The sequence below is a fragment of the Culex quinquefasciatus genome, chromosome 2 (assembly GCF_015732765.1).
Source record: "Culex quinquefasciatus strain JHB chromosome 2, VPISU_Cqui_1.0_pri_paternal, whole genome shotgun sequence".
In the NCBI taxonomy this organism is placed as follows: Eukaryota; Metazoa; Arthropoda; class Insecta; order Diptera; family Culicidae; genus Culex; species Culex quinquefasciatus.
Genome location: NC_051862.1, coordinates 22299193 through 22321382, shown reverse-complemented (window position 1 = coordinate 22321382; position 22190 = coordinate 22299193). Strand labels below are relative to the sequence as shown.

General features: G+C 34.2%; 1 protein-coding gene across 1 annotated transcript; it reads right to left on the bottom strand.

Annotated features, from left to right (window-relative positions):
* Positions 1–910: 910 nt before the first annotated feature.
* LOC6040361 (homeobox protein vnd) lies at positions 911–21278 on the bottom strand. Its single transcript, XM_038258134.1, has 3 exons — positions 21184–21278; positions 11362–11867; positions 911–1749 (listed from the first exon to the last, which is right to left on the bottom strand). The coding sequence occupies exons 1-3, from the start codon at positions 21261–21263 to the stop codon at positions 914–916; spliced, it is 1422 nt and encodes a 473-aa protein (XP_038114062.1). The 5' UTR covers positions 21264–21278; the 3' UTR covers positions 911–913.
* Positions 21279–22190: the final 912 nt, after the last annotated feature.

The following is a 22190-nucleotide window of genomic DNA, read 5'->3' as shown; positions in this document are numbered from 1 at the left end:
TGCAAAAAAAAAGAAATACAAAAAAATAACTGCAAAAAATAAAATAAAAAAATACAAAAAAAAAATACATAAAAAAGCAAAAGAGAAAAAAATACATAAAAAACATCTAAAATATAAAAAAAGAACAAAAAATCATAAAAATTCAAAAAATGCATATAAATGCAAAAAAAACATAAAAAACAAAAATATATTAAAAAACATACAAAAAACTTCAAAAAAAAAAAAACACAAAAAACACAAAAAACAAAAAAAAAGAAACAAAAAAACACAAAAAAAACAAAAAAAAATACAAAAAGATACAATGAAAATACCAAACAATACAAAAAAAACTGTTAAATACAAAAAAAAAACAAATAAAAACAAAAAACAACAAAATAATACGTAAAAACTACAAAATAATCAAAAATTACTAAAAATACAAAAAACATACATAAAAAATGCAAAAAAAATACAAAAACATATTCATAAAAAAAAACAAAAAAATACAAAAAGCCAGAAAGATTGAAATAGAGAAATACAAAAAGGCAGAATAACAATTTTTAATATGGAAAAGAAAAATTGCGTTTAAAATCTTTCTGAATTCCGTAAGTGGTACAATTTTCAAATATTTAATTTGAGAAATAGAAATAGCATTTTTAAATTTGAAAAAAATCGCGTTTTGAAGATTTTGAATTCCGGAAGTGATTCAATTTACAAACAGTGCACCCTAATGTGATATTTTGGTAGACGAAAATGGAAAAGACAGGCAGTTCAGTTTTCAGTCAAAAAACTAAGAAACAATTAAATTTTTAAGATTTTATTTTCAACTTATAATTTATTATTGCATCTTTACAATTTATCACAAAATATTGACAAGAATCCAATTCTGCTCTTATTTGTGATTCTACAAACAAACAAATTTATACCACACCTCCTACGGCCACCACCTCGCTCCATTCCCCATAATCCCCTGCCCTCCTCCCGCCGGCTGATGATGGTACCCAATCCCAACCGATTCCGGCCCTCCAGCTCCAGCCGCCGTCGCCGCCACCAGCGAGTGCAAACTTCCGGGAAGAAAATGCTGCTGCTGCTGCTGCTGGGCCATCGTCTGCGATCCCAAACATGGCTTCCCATCCCGGACCAGCACCGGAACGTTGATTCGCTTGGGGGAGGTCCCAACCTGGTGCTGCTGCTGCTGCTGCAAGTGATGACCCGCAAAGCCCGGCATCTTTTCCGTCTGGGCGCGCTTCGTTTTGTACCGATGGTTTTGGAACCAGATTTTGACCTGCGTCGGCGACAGATTGATCATGCTGGCCAGATGTTCCCGTTCCGGCGCCGACAGGTACCGCGTCTGCTTGAACCGTCGCTCCAGCTCGTAAGTCTGCGTTTTGTTGAACAAAATCCTCCGCTTGCGCTTCTTCTGTCCGGGTTGGCCACTTCCCCCGCCGACACCTCCTTCCCCATTGCTCCCAGGCCGATCGTCCCCGGAATTCCCCACCTCGATGCTATCGTCCAGCGATTCTCCGTCGCACGTGGCGTGACCGTTGTTGTTGTTGCTATCGGTGCTGCGGCCACCGTCTAGGGCGGCCGCAAGTCGGTCCGATTGCTCGATGACCGCCGTTGGAATGTTGTAGTTGGTTCCGCCGATGGTTGTGGTGGTGTACGGGGATAGTTCCGTGCCGGCGGCCACCGGGGATGTGCTGTCCGGGCTGACCTGCTGGTGGAGGGCACCGCCGGCGGATTCGATGTGCTGCTGGATCACGGCGGGAACTGGAAGTGAGGGAGTATAGTTGGATAATTAATTGAAAATAGTGGTTTGAAGCACCGTGCGTCTTCATTATATTGACAGAAACGCATACAAAAAATGGAATCCCATAGTGCAGGGGTGACCAAAGTATGGCCCGCGGGCCAAACGTGGCCCGCGAGGTGATATTTTGTGGCCCGCGAACCCATTTTGAATGATCAAGTAAAATGGCCCGTTGACCATCTGTAAAATGATTTTAAACTTTTTCAAAATTAAACTTTATTTCAAATTTTTAGTGCTGATCTGTTTTTGTTTTTTTGTTAGTATTAAACTCATGATTTATTCTTTTTTTTTTCCTTATTTTACGATACAAATATGTTGTTCAAAAATATTTCTAATTGAAACTTTTTTCACACGTTTGAATGTGAGTGAAACTCGTGGTGAAACTAGTAAATATTGTCAAAATATTCATCAAATATTTTTGGAAATGTTAATGTAGCGTTAAAATTTGACTAAGGTATAAAACTGGGAGGGCCTAGTGGCGCGTTGCGTAAAAGAGGTTTTGGGTGACTCACCACACATAACCTTTTTGATTGCTTTGCTTTTTTTTTTTGTTTATAAAACTGTTATAATAGCAAAAATATAAGCATTACATATTAATTTAAAAGTCATTATGACCATTTCAATAAACTGAGCCTCAAACTTACTTTGCACTTAGAAACATTCCACCTCGGGATTCGAACTCATGACAGTTGGATAACGAAACTGATTGACTACCATCTGATTCAGACAGACAAAATTTTTAAATCGGAGGAATAAGGCGGTTGCAAATATTTTTCAAAGCTTTTGTTATTTAAGTGCAATCAGTTGAAATCCATTTAAAATGCATTCCTCTGCGTTTAGAATCATTTTGGGCATGCTCGGGTTTATTCAAAAATAATTTGAATTTTAGTGAACTTTCGATTAACAACAAAAAGTGTTTTTCGCAAAAATGTATTTTTTTCGTCAAATCTTACATATTTTGAAAATTATTATTGCAAATCTAAGTGTGTTTTTCTAACATTTTCCAACTATTTTTTCATTGAAATGTTGAATATTCTGGCTTGTATTTTCAATTTTCATAATTCTTTTAATTTTTTTTGCCTCCTCTCGAACATGGCCAGAGTTGAGGGACAAAATCTTTTTTTAAATATTTGCATCGGCCTTATTGTTGGAAAAAAAATTGAACCATTTTTCATGAGTGTAACAATTCAAAGATAAAATTATGCCGTAACATAAATTGTTCTGATTTTATGTTTTTATTTTCAAAATATAGTCAATACTTAAAATTTTAATGAAAACACAAGTACATTCAACTAAATACCTTTTTTCAAATACCCAAAACAATTATATCAACAAAAATGATGGAAAACTATTGTTATTCCGTTTTCTATTACTTTTAAATAACGAAAATGTAAAAAAAAACAGAAATGTAAAGAAAAACTTCAAGTAACAGTTGTGTTTTTTAGTTTTTTACATTTATATATCGTAATTTCATTATATAAATAACCAATTTTATACACATGGCCCGCAAGCTCATTTGAGCTTCAAAATTGGCACGACATCCAAAAACTTTGAGCACCCCTGCCATAGTGCCTAGCCAATTCACTCAAAATTCAAATCGAGTGAATCGTTCCCTTAAAATGTATTAAGGGATCAGTGCCAAAATCGATAGAATAATGCTACCAACCCACACCATCAAAACAAATGTTCGTTAGGCCGATGCAAATATTTAAAAAAGTTTTTGTCTCTCGGCCCTGGCCGAGATCAACGGGGGGGCAAAAAAATAAAAAAATATAAAAATTTAAATAACAAGCCATAGTCTTCACATTTAAATGAAAAAAAGTGTTTTAAAATGCATTTTACACTAGTTCAGTTGTTTTGCAATTATTAGTTTTCAAAAAATCTAAAACCTGACAAAAACAAAACTTGTATCGAAAAAAAAATTTTGCATCGAACATTTTCAAAAAATGTTAAGATTTTTTTATAAACCCAAACATGCTAAAAATGATTTTAAACGCAGGAGAATGTATTTTAATTTGATTTCAGCTGGTTGCACTTCAATTTTCATTGAAATTTTGAAGTTTATTGTAAAAATATTTTTTTTGCCCCCTGATTTTTCGGGCCAATTTTGAAGGGGGTGACGAAAACTTTTAAAAATATTTGTACCAGACTTAGTTGAAACAATAAATCTTCAACAAGTGTCATACATCGACTTCTGACCACTCCTTGTTCATCAAGTGGTGTCCGAGGCAGTTAGGTTAAGGTAACTTTTTTGAAAATAGTCGCGGTTTTTCCTTTTTTTCAATTAGTGCACATGTTTGCCCACCCTTAAATTTTTTTTTTTTTTGAAAATTCTGTATATTTTGTTTTTTTGAACTTAGTTGATACGACCCTTAGTTGCTGAGATATTGCCATGCAAAGGTTTAAAAAGCAGGAAAATACAGTGTCTTGCGAACCTTCGTGGTGAACGGACACTAGGGCTGCGGTATTTTTTACTACCTAAGCTCAGAGTTATTTCAAACAAAATTCACAGTCTTTTTAAAGACTACCTGAGTTACATTCCAAAATTCTAAACAGTCTTTTCAAGACTAACCCCACCTGAAATTTTGTTGTATTTTACAAACGAAGCCATCTTTTAAAGAGAACTTTGCTTGCAAAATGCGTCAAAACAAAGGTAAACGCAAATCTTCTGAAGATTTGGTCGTTACGTCGGTGAAGCGTTTGAACGCTAAATCGGCTAACGGAAACAGAAAAGAAAACAGCCTCATCCGAGGTCTGATTCTGATTCTGAAAGTGAGGTCAATTCTCCAATTCCATTGGCAAACGGTTTCGGTGTTTTATCCGAAACTGTGGACAAGGATCCTTCTCCTCGTACTGAGCCTTCTGCCGTCGAGAAACGAGTAAAGGCTCCGCCAATTGTAGTGACTTCCGTCTCCGATTTGGCCAGCTTTCGAACGCAACTGAAGAATTGCAAGGAAACTTGCAATTTGAAGGTTTCGTTCCAGCTTGGTCGAAGAGGAGAATGTCGCTTGTTGACGGAAACTTTACAAGATCACCAAACTTTTGTTGGTTATTTGAAAAACCACAAACACAATTTCTACACGTATGAGACCAAGAATGCTCGTCCATTCAAGGCGGTCCTGAAAGGTCTCTCCAACGACTTGTCGGTGGATGAGATCAAAAACGAACTTAAGGTGTTGCTTGGCTTTGCCCCATCCCAAGTGATACCAATGAAGAAAAAATCAAACGGGAATATTTCTCGCTTTGGTTTGACTTCACAATTTTATCTGATTTATTTCAACAGAAATGAAATCAACAATTTGAAACTTTTGGACAAAGTTCAGTTTTTGTTCCATGTACGGGTAAAGTGGGAGCATTTTAAGAAACATGGCGGTAATGGCCAGAATCTGACCCAGTGCCGGCGTTGCCAGGCATTCGGTCACGGTACTGATCATTGCGCCATGATTCCAAAATGCATGGTTTGCGGGGATTCTTCTCACGACAAGGACAATTGTCCCGTGAAAGAAGTCACCCAATTTAAATGTGCAAATTGTGGTGGTAATCACAAATCAAATTTCTGGGATTGCCCCATCAGAAAAAAGGTTTTGGATTCTCGTGCTAAGCATCAGCCGAAAACCAAACCGAAATTTTCTCAAAGTCAGGTTGTACCTGCATCTTTAAATCAAACGTTCGTGCTGTCTCACTCGAACAATACCCCTACCATGGAAAAGTTAGGTAACAGCAATGGTATTTCTTATGCCAACATCGTTTCGGGTTCGGGTTCATCCACGAATTTTAAATCCTCTACCAATCTTCAAATTGGGCAGGTACCTCAAATTTCATTTGGCAATTTTTCTTCTGGCAACGCTTTGGGATCTTCTGATCTCGGCGATGTTACGTTTGAAAAAATGACTTTTTTGCAAAACTCACTGTTTGGTTTGATTCAAACAATGAGTAATGCTACATCCATGATGGAAGCTATCCAGATTGGATTAAAATTTGCGAATGATGTTGTTCTTACCCTGAAGTTTAATCATGGATCTAAGTAATTCCATCAATATTATGAATTTTAATGCTCGCTCTTTAAAAGCGAAAGAAAATGAATTTTTCAACTTTTACGAGTTCATAACGTGCATGTTGCTGTTATAACCGAAACATTTTTAAAAACTGGCACTTATTTGAAAAGTGATCCAGATTATAAAGTTATAACCAATAACAGAATGAATCGAAATGGCGGTGGAGTTGCAATAGTTATCCACCGTAGTATGACTTATAGCACGTTACGTGACTTTAAGTTAAAAGTTATTGAAAGTTTGGGCATTGAACTTGAAACTTCTTTTGGGAAAATTATGATTGCAGCTGCATATTTGCCTTTCCAATGCACTGGGGAAAATAAAAATTATTTCAAAGGGGATTTGAATAAACTTACTCGGCATAGATCTCGATTTTTGATCATCGGTGATTTTAATGCCAAACACCAATCTTGGAATAATTCAAAAGTAAATTCCAATGGTAAAATTCTATTCAGAGATTGCACTTCTGGTCTTTATTCGGTTTTATACCCGAATGGGCCAACTTGCTTTTCTTCTGTTAGAAATCCATCAACAATTGATTTGGTTTTGACAAATCAAAGTCAGTATTGTGGTCCTTTAGTGACTCATGCTGATTTTGATTCTGATCATCTTCCAGTAACTTTTTCACTTTCTCATGAAGCAGTTACCAGACCCAATAGTTCTGTGTTTAATTACCACAAAGCTAATTGGGACAGGTATCAGCATCATATTGAGAATAATTTAAATCATGATTTTGTTTTAGAAACCAAAGCTGATATTGATTCAGCCTTGGAATCTTTAACTAATGCAATTTTGGATGCAAGGAATATTGCTATTCCTAAAGTCCAAGTCAAATTTGATTCTCCCATTATTGATGACGATCTTCAGCTTCTGATTCGTCTGAAAAATGTTCGCCGAAGACAGTATCAACGTTCTCGTGATCCTGCACTGAAGCGAATTCAAAAGATTTGCAAAAGGTTATTGACCACAGATTCACTCTCCTGCGAAATGAAAAGTTCGCAAGAGATGTCGAACAAATTAAACCTTATTCCAAACCTTTTGAAACTTTCAAAGGTTCTTAAGAAACCTCAAAACCAATCCCTTCTTTAAAAGATGGTGATAATATTCTATTAACTAATGGGGAGAAAGCTCAAAAACTTGCTCAGCAGTTTGAGAGTGCTCATAATTTCAACTTAAATGTTTTGAGTCCTATTGAAGATCAAATTTCAATAGAATTTCAGAATATTGTTGATCAAGAATTTTCATCAGATGAAGTTTTTAATACAGATCTGAATGAAATAAAATCTATTATCAAAAAATTTAAAAATATGAAAGCCCCTGGTGAGGATGGCATTTTTTACATTTTAATTAAAAAATTACCAGAAGCAACTTTAAGTAGCTTGGTCAAAATTTGCAACAAATGTTTTGATTTGGCATATTTTCCCAGTAGTTGGAAAAATGCCAAAGTAGTTCCGATTTTGAAACCGGACAAAAATCCTGCTGAAGCTTCAAGCTATCGGCCCATTAGTTTGCTTTCATCTATTAGTAAATTATTCGAAAGAATAATTCTTAATAGAATGATGACGCACATTAATGAAAATTCAATTTTCGCTGATGAGCAGTTTGGATTTCGCCTTGGGCATTCAACTACTCGTCAGTTGTTGAGAGTTTCAAATTTAATTCGAAGCAACAAATCTGAGGGCTATTCTACTGGCGCTGCTCTTCTAGACATAGAAAAAGCATTTGACAGTGTTTGGCATAAAGGTTTGATTGCGAAATTGAAAAGGTTTAATTCTCCGATTTATATCGTGAAAATTATTCAAAATTATTTGACGGATCGTACTCTACAGGTATGTTATCAGAACAGCAAATCTGATCAACTACCTGTACGTGCCGGCGTCCCTCAAGGAAGCATTTTGGGTCCAATTTTATACAATATTTTTACTTCTGACTTGCCTGATTTGCCCCCAGGATGTCAGAAATCACTTTTTGCTGATGATACAAGCATCTCCGCTAAAGGTAGAAGCCTTCGTGTCATCACAAGAAGATTACAAAAAAGCTTGGATATTTTCAATTCTTATTTGAAAGAATGGAAAATTACTCCAAATGCTGCAAAAACTCAACTTATTATTTTCCCTCACAAACCAAGGGCTGATTTTCTGAAACCAAAAAGTCATCACATTATAAAGATGAATGAGGTAAATTTAAAGTGGGAGGATCAAGTGAAATATCTTGGACTTGCTTTTGACAAAAACCTTACTTACAAGGATCACATTGAAAGTATCCAGGTTAAATGTAACAAATATATTAAATGTTTGTATCCACTTATAAACAGGAATTCTAGACTTTGTCTCAAGAATAAACTGTTAATTTATAAACAAATTTTCAGACCTGCCATGCTTTATGCTGTGCCGATCTGGACAAGCTGTTGCCTAACCAGGAAGAAAAAACTTCAGAGGATTCAGAACAAAATTCTGAAAATGATTCTGAAACTTCCTCCCTGGTTCAGTACCAGTGAACTTCATCAATTAGCCGAAGTTGACACTTTGGATGTTATGTCCAATAAGATAATTGATGCATTTCGACAAAAATCATTGCAGTCTTCAGCTGCATTGATCCGCTCTTTATATAGTGTATAAGTTAGTTTTAAGGTATCCCTTTTCCCTTTTGTACATGTAGGACCTCCTACATTTGAAATCACTGAATAGCGAAAGCTACAATATTTCATGAATAAATGAAAGTTGCTAGTATTTAAAATTGAGGTGAAAAGTCATCAATTGTGATTGGACACTCAATAATATTTTAACTGAATGAATGTACATGGAAAAGAAAAACTGAATAAATATAAATTTAAAAAAAAAAAAAAAAAAAAAAAAAAAAAAGCAGGAAAATAGAGATCTCCACGGTTTCTCTCACGCACACCATGATTCTGTGTTAGTATTCGTATTTAATGTATTGTTTTGGTTTTGCTCGATTGTGATTGGCTGAATTTCAAGCAGCTGATTTTTGTTACACTATTTTTACGCAGACATAGGCAAATCGAGTAGACAAGTCGCCTGTAAAAACCAGCTGTTTACCACGTGCTCGTGGTATAACAAAGGACACAGCTGATTTTGACAGACGAATCATTCTACTCGATTTTCCTGTGTCTGCGTGTAACTAAACTCCAAACTAACACACTCTCGCGCGTGGATATCTCTATTGATGTTTTCTAAGTCTCACCCACCCAACCCACCATTTTCTAATGTCGATGTCTCAGCAACTAATGGTCCGATTTTCAATGTTAAAATGAAACATTCGTGGAATTTTCCGATCTTTTCGAAAAAAATACTTTCTAAATTTTTAAACCAAGACTAACATTTTAAAAGGGCGTAATATTGAATGTTTGGCCAGGGTGATCACTCAAATCCCATTTTCAAATTCCCGACTTTTCCCGACTTTTTTTTCCAGACTTTTTCCGATTTTTCCAGAAAGCTCAAATAGTAGGCATTTCTTATCTAAAAATTGATTTAAAAGTCAATATCAACCATCGAAAAAAAATCTAAATTAATTTAAAAACATCTAACTATTGGCAATTTTTGTAAACACAGAAACTGAAGAAAAAAAAAATACTTCAAAAATGGAAATTCATTATTATGATTCAGAGTAGAAACACAAACAATTAGTCCTCAAAAAAAATCTTATAAATTTCATGTTATTTTTTTAAATTGACAAACGTATAGTTTTTGATACTTCGTTTTAACAGGAAATGGCAAAAAGTTAAAGATAACTGAATTTAAAATTTTATTCCTATTTCTCCTACTTATTTTTAGCAAAATGTTTGAAGATTTCAATATTTTCCTCATGTTTTCAAAACGTAAAAAAGTTTTTCAATTTTGGATTTTATTCGATATTTAAGTTTTCCGAAAACTGAAGTTTTATCTATAGAAGATCATTTACTTAAAATCATTTACAAAAAAAAAGTTCAAGAACAACATTTGGAAAAAAAATATATTTGGAATTACTTAATGAATTCAGTTAAACAATTAAAAATATTCACAAAAAAAATACCATTGCCAAACTCAAGTTGGAATCAGTTTTCAAATATTCAATGACAAAATGAAATAGAATCATTACTCTAAGCTGGTCATCAGGCTCTATTTTTATATAAGTTTTTCATCAACTTTATCTCTTGTTGATAAACAAAAATGAATAGAGATCATTTGATTCATCTAAAAAAATATGACATTCTGTGTCAACTGCATCCAATATTTATTTAGATTTTGAATGTCTTAAACAGCTTTTCCATACTCAAATATATTGAAATTGTGAAAAGATCCTTAAATTTAAAGTAATTTACAAAAACAGAATTGAGTGAGTTTATTTTGAAATTGTACATATTACAAAATTATTCAAGAGTTAAAATTATTTTTCAAACAAGTTTGGAATTCCCGACTTTCCCCGACTTTTTGACAAAAAAAAATCATAAATTCCCGACTTTTTCCCGATTTTTGGCGGATTTTGGCGAATTCCCGACTTTTTCCCGACTTTCCCGATTTCTCGACTTGGGTGGCCACCCTGAATGTTTGACCCTTTTGAAATATCAGTCTTGGTTTAAAAATTTAGATAGTATTTTTATCGAAATTTCACGAGTGGAGAAAATCGTGACGTCAGAAATGAACTCAAATCACTCAAAGTTCATTTTGTGAGTGACTTTAACATTTTGGCCTAGTTTGACAGCTACCTTGTCCCCAGTTTTGAGGTGGGAGTTAAAAGTAGGCGAATACTTTATGAAAATCATACCTGTCAAAATTCCTAGCCTCAAAAATTTGTCACGAGTTGCTTTTTCTCCTCGTTTAACTTCAATAATGACATGCTAGGCGAAACTCTTACTTCAAACCAGAGATGCCACATTTGAAAATTTTCGAGCACAGGCTCAATGCTCAAACGTATTCGCGATCAAAAGCTCAAAAAATCCGACAGATGGCGCAAATCATCGAAGAATGACGATTCTAATTTTCGCTGTTCGGTTACATAGGAATGCAAACTTAAAATTGAATTTACAGCTCATAGAACAACTTTTGAGAAAAAATTCAAGTAGTACGATTGTTAACTCTTTGCCCTCTATAAATAAACGCAATAAAAAAAAAATTGAAAAGAAAAATAATTTTGAAAAAATAATATTGTTTTAAATGATAGAGCATCAAAAGTTAACAAAGTATCAGCTCAAATTTTTGCTTAAAAGTTGTTTTCAACGCTGGAATTTAACAAAACAGAATTCGCATACATAACCTCAAAGGGCGGAAATTTCAATCGACATTCTTCGCTCTGTTCTGCTACTCAACACTAGGTGTCGCATGTCGTTTGGCTCTTGAACGGCAATTGTTTTGCCATGTTATTCGATGATTTTTAATTAAATGAATTACTAACGAAAAAGATAATTTTTTGCTTCTTTTGCCAAAAACAGATTTGTAAAATATTATTTTGCCATCAAGTTAAACTCATTTGCGTTTTTGTGATGTGCCCGAAAATCTTCAAAATCTGGCATGCCTGCTTCAAACTCACCATAATCCGTACCATTAGTGTCGTAGTACCACGTTCTGGACCCCAACGTCGTTGGATGACCTGGTCCTGCGCTCCCCGCAGAACTTGCGCTTCCTCCGTGAAAAAGATGATGCGTCGCGTGATGATGATAGTACGAAGGCAACTCTCCATAAGCCGGCGGTGGATTGACCACAGTTTGTAACGGAATGTAGCCACTTCCGGACGACGCTCCACCACCACCACTGCTGTACTGTCCCAACTGATGCGGTTGTTGGGCGTCCGGCTGATCTTGAGATGCGTCTGTGGCGTACTCGACCGGCTCAACTCTGGAAGCCGTTGGATCGACCACGTTGGACGGAGTACTGCTGGCACTGGTCGGTTGATGAAGATGCGAGTATTCCTTGCTGTGGACGGAGTTTTGGTGCTGCTGGTGTTGGTGGTGATGGTGGTGACTGTTGAGTTCAAGGATGTCGCTGATGTGGAAGCCGGATCGCTGGGCGGAAGGAAGTTTCATGCTATCCAGGATCCTATAGAATATTAAAAATAATCAGGATTAATCTTCAAAAATTGGAAACAGGCTAGATATTGTAAAAGTATTAATTTTTTTTGTTTCTGTTTCTAATTTGAGGTAATTTGGTTTGTTCTGCAGTTTAACATTATTTTAAGCCAATATCCACAAATCACGTAGTATTTTAAGGGGTTTTGAATAACAATTTTCGACATTTGCTTACAATCATCAAGATTTCGAAAATGCTTTTTTGACCTCATCCCAGCTGATTCATAAGGTTCTAGCGATCCCATAGAGGCACATGGACAACAAAAGCGATGCTAATGTGACAATTCAACAACTTGATTAAATTCATCATGCTAGTTGCTCAGCGTATATCAGGAACATTTCCTCTGATATTCCTTGAACTTGATTGTATGAATTTACATCTTATGGTGATAAAACTGTCCAATGATGTGACCAATTGAATCACCAACTCCAGAAGATTTACAATTTTTTTTAATGTTTGAAAATCAATGGGCCGAAAAATAAATTTCCAGAAATTGACTTTTTACGGATTTCGTTTAAAATTCAATGTTGAGAATATACCGTTAAAAAAAAGATGATTATATTACATTAAAAAGTTAGTTAAAAAAGTGAAATTCTTCATCAAGAACCGGTTAAATTATTATCAGTTACTGTTAAAAGTATTGTTTACAAATTATTTTAGATAATTTTTTTTAATGAAGAGGTCATATCCAACCATCAAAATATTTATCCTAGCAAAATTCAACTTTTTTTCTACTGTGAAGGTCACCCTAACTTATCTCATAGTATAAAACCGCGCTGCAGTTTGCCCGCAACTAGCAGATGATGTTCAGTGATTCCAACTAGTGCAGGTTGTGGAGTAATCTCGTAAAGGGCACGATGAAGTACGCGCATGTTTTGACGATTTTGGTGATGAGTTTGGTGGCGGTGACTTGTGAATTCAACGATGAAGAAACCCAATCCGATGAAACAACTACTGTTGAGAATCACCAGAATGAAAAACAACTTCAAAAAGTTCAAGAGAGGTTAGTTTAAAACATCGTAGATTTTCAAGAGATTTTGGAAAGATTTATTTCTAATTTATTTCAATAGCTTGTTCAATATACTTGAGCACCTTGGAAATTCTCGTAGTTTGAATCGAACTAAAACAGCGAATAAAACTGGGAAACATTACTGGAACATAATTAAAAGGTTAGTTGTTGAAAAAATATAACTGTCAATTATTTGCAGCAATAAATATAAAATTTTGTCTTCAATAGTCTCTCGTTCAACATTCATTTAAACAACAATAAAACTGAAGAAAATGCTGATGGTAACCTCGATTCATCGTCAAACGTGGCTGCTAAAAACTCTGAGTAAGTTTATAAAGGACGATCAAAATTTGTGAAAAATTATGGTTCCTAAAAACAAGTTTGCTCTTCAAGACGATTCATGCGGAAGCAATTATGAAAAAAATAAATCAATCAGCGATTATTTTGAGCTTTTTTTTATTAGTCTGAAGCTTTGTGACTGCTTTCACTATGAATAGATTTGCATTATTTATTTGTCCATACAAATCTTCACACAATTTTGGCTACCGTAATCTGGGGTGAATCGGGACTACAGTCTGAATAGGGACAGCAGTTTTTAGAGCACTTAAAGCTTTTAAATTTGGAAATGGACGTACACATTATGTTGGCCTGAGTCTGTTCTAACCGAAACCAACCAGAAAAATCAAAATATTGTGCTCCAACATGGTTAAAAATGCTGTCCCAATTCGCCCCATGTGTCCCGATTGACCCCAGTTTACGGTACCGTCGTAAAAAAATCCATCAAAATATTCAGAAAATTGTATTCTTAGAATGGGTTATCTGATCGATTTGATGTCTTTGGCGAAGCATTGGTATTGATTAGATTCAGGAAAAATATTTACACTCTAGAAAAATACCTGCATGATAGGGTATATTATCCATTAGTGGACCCATTTCCTATAGTGGACCCTCTGAAGGTTTTTTGATGAAAAATGCAATAAAATCACACTTTAAAGCGGGTATTTTAATATAAATATTTTATTTGACATGTTCGGCATCATTCAAAACGATGTTGACTGACATCAACTTGTCCTTTACGCAAAAATAAGCGTTTTGGTTTTGACATCTAAAATCAACCATTGCCACTAGCACTTTTACAACAAAATATCATTTCTTTTTTATGATTCAATTAACTATCCAATCTTTTTTCAACTGTTTTATGGCTTTAGTAATTCGAAATAATGTTAATTTAAGGAACTTTATATAAGTATAACCAGGAACTTCTTAATTTCGAGCAAAATCTAATATAGGACAACGAAAAAACTATATTTTCCAAAAGTGGACCCGTGTTAATTTAACTAACAAAAATGAAGAAAATTGTGCATTTTAGCAATATCTTTTCTGAAACATACAGTAAAAGCGTTTATTAATCAACTTAAATGCATATTAAATACAAATTTTGTTCAATAATGAACATAAATATGACTGATTTATGTTGATAGTACCGAAGTTTCTGAAATCATAAGAATTTAAAATATATCAAAACTATTGATTATTATACTTAACTCAAACATCATAATTGATGTTTTATTGATATTTTCATTTTATTTATTAATTTTATCTATCATTATACCCAAACCATGCATCAAAACATCAAATATCGGTTAAATTTGATATAAAAACAAGAGTTTTCCTATAGTGGATCTGGGTGCTCAATCGGATTATGGACCCGGGTCCACTATAGGATAAAAGGGTCCAGAACAGGCAGAAACTACTTTTTTTTCAAATGGCATAAAAGCAATTAATTGATGAAAAAATAGTCAGTTCAAAAGTCTTCAGATTTCATGGTTCTGTACAATGAGTTATGAATTATTGCTTAAAATAGTGATAACTTGTAAAAAATTCACGATAAGGCGTCATCCATAAAGTATGTCACGCTCTAGGGGGAGGGGGGTCTGAGCAAGTGTGACATATCCACTTAAAAATATCCTTCAAAACATTTCGAACGTTTTGAGAAATTTCGAATAATTTTATTTAGAAAATATTAAATATAGGGATTTTATGAGATAGGTACCTAAGAGAATAAAAATTAGGTTTATTGAATGAATGCAAAATATCATCAAATTTTAAGGAACAGGCAAATTTATGTCTGAAGTAATTCATGAAAAGTAAATACATTGAGATTCAAGTTTTAATTTGACAACAAAATTTTTCATTTTAAATTTCGTGTTTTTTTCAACTTTGCAGGGTTATTTTTTAAAGCTTAACAATGCTGTACAAAGTTGTAGAGCAGACAATTACAAATTTGTTTGATAAATAAGGGGTTTGCTTATAAACATTACGAGTTATCGCGATTTTACGAAAAAAAAGTTTTGAAAGCGTTGGTCGTCGTCGAAACAAAAAAGGGATTGAGGATATGAATGAATTCAAAAGTTAGTAGAATTCAGATGGTTTAATGGAATTTTCGACCTCAAAGGGTTGAATTAAAATTTTAGTTAAAAAATTATATGTACTGAATTTTTCGAATTTTATTTAAATTTGTTCATTTTAATCAAAAAGTTGTTTAAAATTGGCAGAAAATGAAAAAACTGTCAAAATCGGGAACAGAAAATTGCTATTTTTTTTTCAAATTTATTGAAGGTTTTTCTGGGAGTCATAAACCTTCATAAATCGTCTTAAACTGCGAATTAGTGTGCATGAATGAGAACATTATTATTCTAAATTTCATATGATTTAACAGGCTTCTGGAACGACTAACCAAACTGGAGAAAGATGTAGCTGCCTTGCAGCAGAATCAAAAGTCGATTAACGATGGCTTCAACTCGAACAACAATAATTACAAGTAAATTTAAAACACATTTTTAAATAATCGATAAATACTGATAGATTTTGCTACTCTCAAGGCAGCTTCCCGAAAACGTCCTAGATCCTTGCGAAACGGCCCGCACATCCGGTGTGTTCAAAATTCAGCAATTTAATCAAAATGTCTACTGCGAAATGGACACCTTCGGCGGAGGTTGGCTTGTAATTCAGCAGCGAGTGCGCAAGGAGGACGGTTTCCGGCTAAATTTTGACCGTTACTGGACAGAGTTTCAAGCTGGCTTTGGCACCGTCGAGAGGGATGGCGAATTTTGGCTGGGCCTGGAGACTCTGCACCAAATCACCCACAGTGGCGAGTACGAGCTGGCTGTTGAGTTTAGGGATAGTAACGGAACGTACGGGTATGCACGGTATTCGAAGTTTCGTGTTGGGGTGGCGTACGACAAGTACAGGCTAACGGTTGCCCAAGTAGCACTAATAACTTGTCGTCTGTTGAATAATAGTTAGACAGCTGTTTTGGATTAACATACGAGAAAAAAATTCAACGTTAGTTAAATAACAGTTTGTTTCACTACTTGTTTACCTGTCTTATGTAACTCTTGAGATTTGTGCCACACAAGTGTTACAACACAGTCAACTTCACTCTTTTCCAACTTTAACACACAACATAGGGAATATTTTCATATGTTAGGGAGGGTAAGCACTTGCTCCTAACTACATCCAATTTGCTTATTTCCACTATTTAAACAATTTATTTTGGAACACTTTTGATAGAAACTTACTTGCTCACTTCCTATTGAGCTATTTATCACTTTATTTTACTTGAAAACACTTTTTATGAGCTGTAATTGAACGTCAAAGTGCTGATATGCCAAGATGCTGTTCCCGCATCTGCAGTGTTAACTCGAAAACAGTTTGTTGAATAAAAACAATATTGCACTGTTTGTTTCACTGCTTATCTAACATTGTCATGTGACGGCATCTGCTGAAAAATGGGCGCGGCCAACCATTCTATAAATAACCTTAGGTTTTCTCGCTTTGTTACACAAATGTTATCGGAGAATAGATTATATGACTGATGCTCAACATATATATTCAACTTGACATTGCGTGTTGTTAGGTGGTGTAAATTTGTACATGAGGAATTTAGAGTTTCAATAATGTTTATTTTTTGAAGATTGCAATAGTTTTGATTGTTGACTGATTAATTTGTGAACATATCGCTGGAAAAAGCTATAAAAATTATCAGCTTATTGAGTTTATGATAGAGAAAACAACAAATCAAAACCATACTGATTTTCAATATTACTCCGTGGTACGGTAATCGAAATGACAGTTGAAACGGTGTGTTATAACAAAGTTATATAGTGGAGTTATAAAAACTGACTTGAAACAAACTTATATAACTTCAATTTCAATGACAGCCTTCGTTGGAGTTAAGTTCTTTGGCTATCAAAACAGACAGCAGCCTTCTTATTGACGCTTGGGCCAGCTTGTTTACTATGAAGCCCCGTGGAGAGATGTGGAAGCGCGCCTGGACCTGCCGTGGAGATAACAACAAATCGTCGAAGTCATCGGATCGAATCTTGGGAAAGAGGAAGTTTACCAAAAAAGGAAAATCTAAAAGTTCGTCATGCAGGGAATTTCCCACTAATCACAAGCGCGCCATGATTGTTTTTCTTTTTTTTTAATTTCAATTTCAAATTATTTTAAATAAATCTTGCAGAAACAAGCGTACTTTTTTATTAGCTTCGTCGTTGATTGAAATTCTAATAAGAAACGTTTGTTTACATGTAAGTTAGACGACGGTTAGACAGCTGTTTTCAATCTAACTTACCTTTCCAGTGTGCGCTTTGATTTGACAGCACAGCCGTAAACCACGCCCCCTTTTTTCGTTGAAACTCTTGTTAGATAGCACAGTGTTGTCAAATACATTTGTACAACTTACTCTGATAACTTGCATCTTTTTTGGCAAGTTATACAACAGAAAAAAGTGCGCTTTTTCCAGTTCACAGGAGTTGTAGAACAAGTTGTGGTAACGAGGGGGATTGGTTATACAACCAGTTAGGAAATACGTTTATCTGACAAAGTGTGTTGCTTGGGTGACGGTTATTTGGGAACGTTGGGCGATGGATTGAGCCGGCAGAATAATAGTAGATTTACTACGTTTGACAGTGACAACGATAGCTGGAAGGAAAACTGTGCAAAGAATTTTGCGAATGGTGGCTGGTGGTACAGCGATTGTGGCAGGTAGGTTTTTGTTCTTTTCTTCAACTTTCTGCTTATAATTTATTTTGTTTTCCAAACATTAACTGACGTAGTCGAGTTTTGCTAAATTTCTCTTTCAAATCTTGTCTCTTTAATTAAATTTTAGTGCACCCAACTACAGTGGAGGACCATGGTGGGATAATTTTTCCAACAATGTTATTTACAAAAATTATGGAACTTATGTAAGAATGATGATTCGGCAAAATAAATGCTCAGTATCATTGAACTAACTAATAAATAAATCAATTGCCGGAAACTTTGGTTTTGAGTATTTTATTTCAATAGTTTCTATGTTTTTTTTTAATTTCAAAACTTTTTGGAGTGAACTTAAAACAATATCGGGTTGTAAAAGAGACAACACTGTTTAATTTTTTTCTCTAACATTAATTTATATTAAATGATAGAATAATAGCAAACATTCTTGACAAGGTAATATTCTGAAGATACAGTCAACTTTCTGAATCGAGTCGATATTATTTAATTAAATCATATTTTAATGCCATGTTATAACAATTTAAAACTATCATTTTATTTTGAAGATAGAATACAAAAAAGGAGACGATGTATTCCAGATTGATCTAAAAAATCAGGACTTTTGATAATATTTATGTTTTCTTCCCGTACAAAATAAACGTTGTTTGATTTTTTTTATGGTGCTCGCAAAAAATTATTTAATCGGGAAAAATTGCTAAGAATAATTATTTTATATATGTTTTTGCCAAAAATATGCAATAAATCAATGATTTAAAAAGCCTTTTATTTACTTGTCTACTAATTTGTGTTTGAACTTTTGTTTAACAATTGAAGATTTTGTTAACGATTTTATTTTTGCTTCTTAAGTTTTTGAACATTATTTTGAGGAGTTTGACGAAAACATTTACAAATGTTTAATTACACTTTGAAAGTCCTACAAAATGTCGAGGAAATTATTAATTCTAGATTAAATTTTCAAAACAACCTATCCCTCATGGGTTTCCTATGCAGGTAGGACCTTATGAAAATTTAATCGAAAATTATTAATTATGAGAGAACATCAATGAAAATTTTTGTTTTTACTTTGAATTTAATAAACTTCAACAGATATTAATAAGAAACAAATAAGAAAAAACTTTTATGCGATTCATTTTTAAACGAGCATTTTTACTATATTTTTTACTATGTTTTCGTATTAATCATTGAAAAGATTTAAATTGTTTTGCAATGCCAATCAGTTTAATAATTTTTCATTCTGATTTTTTGCATTAGTTCTATTCGTTAGATAATGTCAGGTTGAAATCATCTTACGTAACTAAAAAGAATAAAGAAATTTTGTAAAGATTTTTCATTAGTCACTATGAAATTGGCGAAAGTGGTTGATAGTGGATTGAAGAATAAAAGAGAATATAGTATAAGAAGATATTTTGTAACTTTAATATAACAATTTGTGATTTGGAATAATAAAAATTGCAATTGAAAAAGCAAAAGCCATGGAATCACAATTTTAATGAAAAATTATGGTAAATGTCATTTACATCAAAAAACTTTGACAGAAACAATATTGTTTACGAAAAAATACTCGCGATACTGGACAGTTAACTTTCACCAAAAAATCAAAGTATTTTGAAACGATATCATCGCAGAAAATGCATTTTTTTAGTTGATTGCATGGGATTTGAAGTTTTGATGTTTTTGGAAAACATTATTTCTATCCAAAGATTTTTCGGGCAGATTTTGAAACTTCAAAAAAATATTTTCGATGGAAAAATTTCCTACATTTTTCCTTTTATGATTTAGTTTATTAGACTTTTAAAGTAAAAAATTGGTAAAACCCTAAAAACCTAGTTTTCCTCATTAGCTCTCATTTTTCAACTTTAATTTATATTTTCACTCACTTGTCACTTGTATTAACCATTTTTAATGTTAGGCTTGATGCTGAAATTTTGTAGTTTTATTTTTGAAACTCTGAACTGAAAATCGAACCAATAGCATCGTAAATTTAAATGTTAGGTCTAACAGGGTGACCAGCAAATTATATTACAGAAATTTAAAATTGTAAGAGGCTATATATAAGCAACTAGATCGGATATCAACCAAGTCTTCAAGAAAAACTACAAGCAATTTGTTCAGGTTTTCAAGAATATGAATGCCTTTAACGTTAAAACAATACCCTCTATAAAACGATTTCAAGACATTGTCTTTGCCATAATTTTTTTTTGCATCTAATGAATGAAAGTTTCAATTTCGTTTTCAATTAAAAGAAGAAAAAAATTCCATCGGTTCCAGATTTTACACTTAACCGAAGCGCGAAAGATCTAATTTTTGAAGGAAAACAATTCTAAAATTCAAAACTAGTATTTTTTGGAATTAAACTATACCTAATAAAAAGTGAAACAAGAAATCATAAACTACAACTTTGCCGAAGACAAAAAATCGATTAGAATTTTTGTCAAGATACATCTTCGAGCTAAATAATTATGCAAAATGGCTTCTTTTGACAAAGGAAATGCATGAACAAAGTTTAATCCAGAACAAAAATCTTAAAAAAATATCAAAATCAAAAATCAAATTATTCGCTCTACAGCATTGCCTTGGCGTTCTCGATTGCGAGATTCCTACTCGAAACTAGGTGTTCGAAGGCTTGATTGTTGAGGCAATTGCAAACCTCTTTTTACACCCTAGCTTCCATCCACCCCGGGATTCGAACTGACGACCTTTGGATTGTTAGTCCAACTAACTGCCTACCAGCGACTCCACCGAGACAGGATCCAGGGAGACGACTCCTACACCTGGACTGAGCTAACGACCAAACCTCTAGGTTAGACCGGGGCCAACATTTACTTCCCTTCCGACGGAAGGCGTGATTAGACAAATCTCGTCTCGAAAAATGCCACCGGGACCGTCTGGGATCGAACCCAGGCCGACTGGGTGAGAGGCAATCACGCTTACCCCTACACCACGGTCCCGGCTATATTGTATGGAATTACTCAAATGATTTCTACAGAAAACTAAGTTTTCTTAAATTTTAGAAAATCGTTTACAGCCTTTTTCAATCATAAAAAAGACAGAAGAGATTTTTGAAAGTTATTCTTTCTGAAACCAATTTCATAACTCTAAACTAAAAGAATAATAAAAACCAATAAAGTTTACCAAAATATTGTTGGAGTGGATCTTTTTTTTTGGTTTCACGTTTTTTAGCTTTTTCCTACAATTTCGCAAAAAAAAGATCCTCACCCTGGCAGCGTCGAGTTCAGCATGATCGGATAGAGGGCCGCCGCTCGCAGCAGGCTGTGATTGAGGGCTGCCGCCGGCATGAAGATCGGCGCCCACTGCAAAAATGGCGCACATTTCGACAGCAACTTATCCAACTTGGGTTTCGAGAGCCGTTCGTTCGCCACCTTTGATGATTTGTTTTTCAATTTTGACTAAGACTTTGAATATTCCAGCGGGGGTCACTTTGATTTGCACAACTTTTTTTTTTTATTTTCCGAACCGGCCGCGACCACGTGCACGTTACAACTGAGGCAAACGTGGGAAATTCCGAGGATATATTCCTGGATTGTCCTTTTTGAACGTTGTTTAAAACCATGGTAACGATATTTTGTTTGGTTAAGTTTGCACGATAGGGTAAATATAATTAAATGTTCCATTAAAATTAGTATATAGTTATAATTGAAATGAAGTTTTCTACATAATGCAATGTTTTTTTATTTTGCAAATTTTTCATTTAAATTAAACATTAAATTTGAATCTTTACCCTTTTTGATATCATAAATCAATCCAATTCGTGCAATACAAATACAAAAAAAAACAGTTTCTATTTTTAATGCAATAACGGATGAGACTTATTTGATTTGTGCTAGAGTGGCCCACTAACTTCGCCCAGGCCACAGACCAGAGCAGGTGAGTGCCACCATTTTTGTGTTCTTCACTTCAAGTTGTGTGTATAATTTGATGTCTCTGCTTTTGCGTTCGCTGCTGGTGCGGTGGCAGCGTACTTTCCCCATTTGGCAGGGATTTGTCCGCTCGATGGGCCAATCAAGAGAGCCCCGGCGGAGTTGAGTGGGCGTTTCCCTTTTTAAGGTAGGTGTGTTTGCTAATTAAGAATTTTGGACGATATTTTTAATTTTTAAATCTAATCTTTTTCAAAACAAACAAAGCTTGAAAAGTTAGCGAGAAATAAGCTTTTGTTTAGAAGATTTAAGTCACTCTTGATTTTGAATTGTTAAATTATTGTTTTA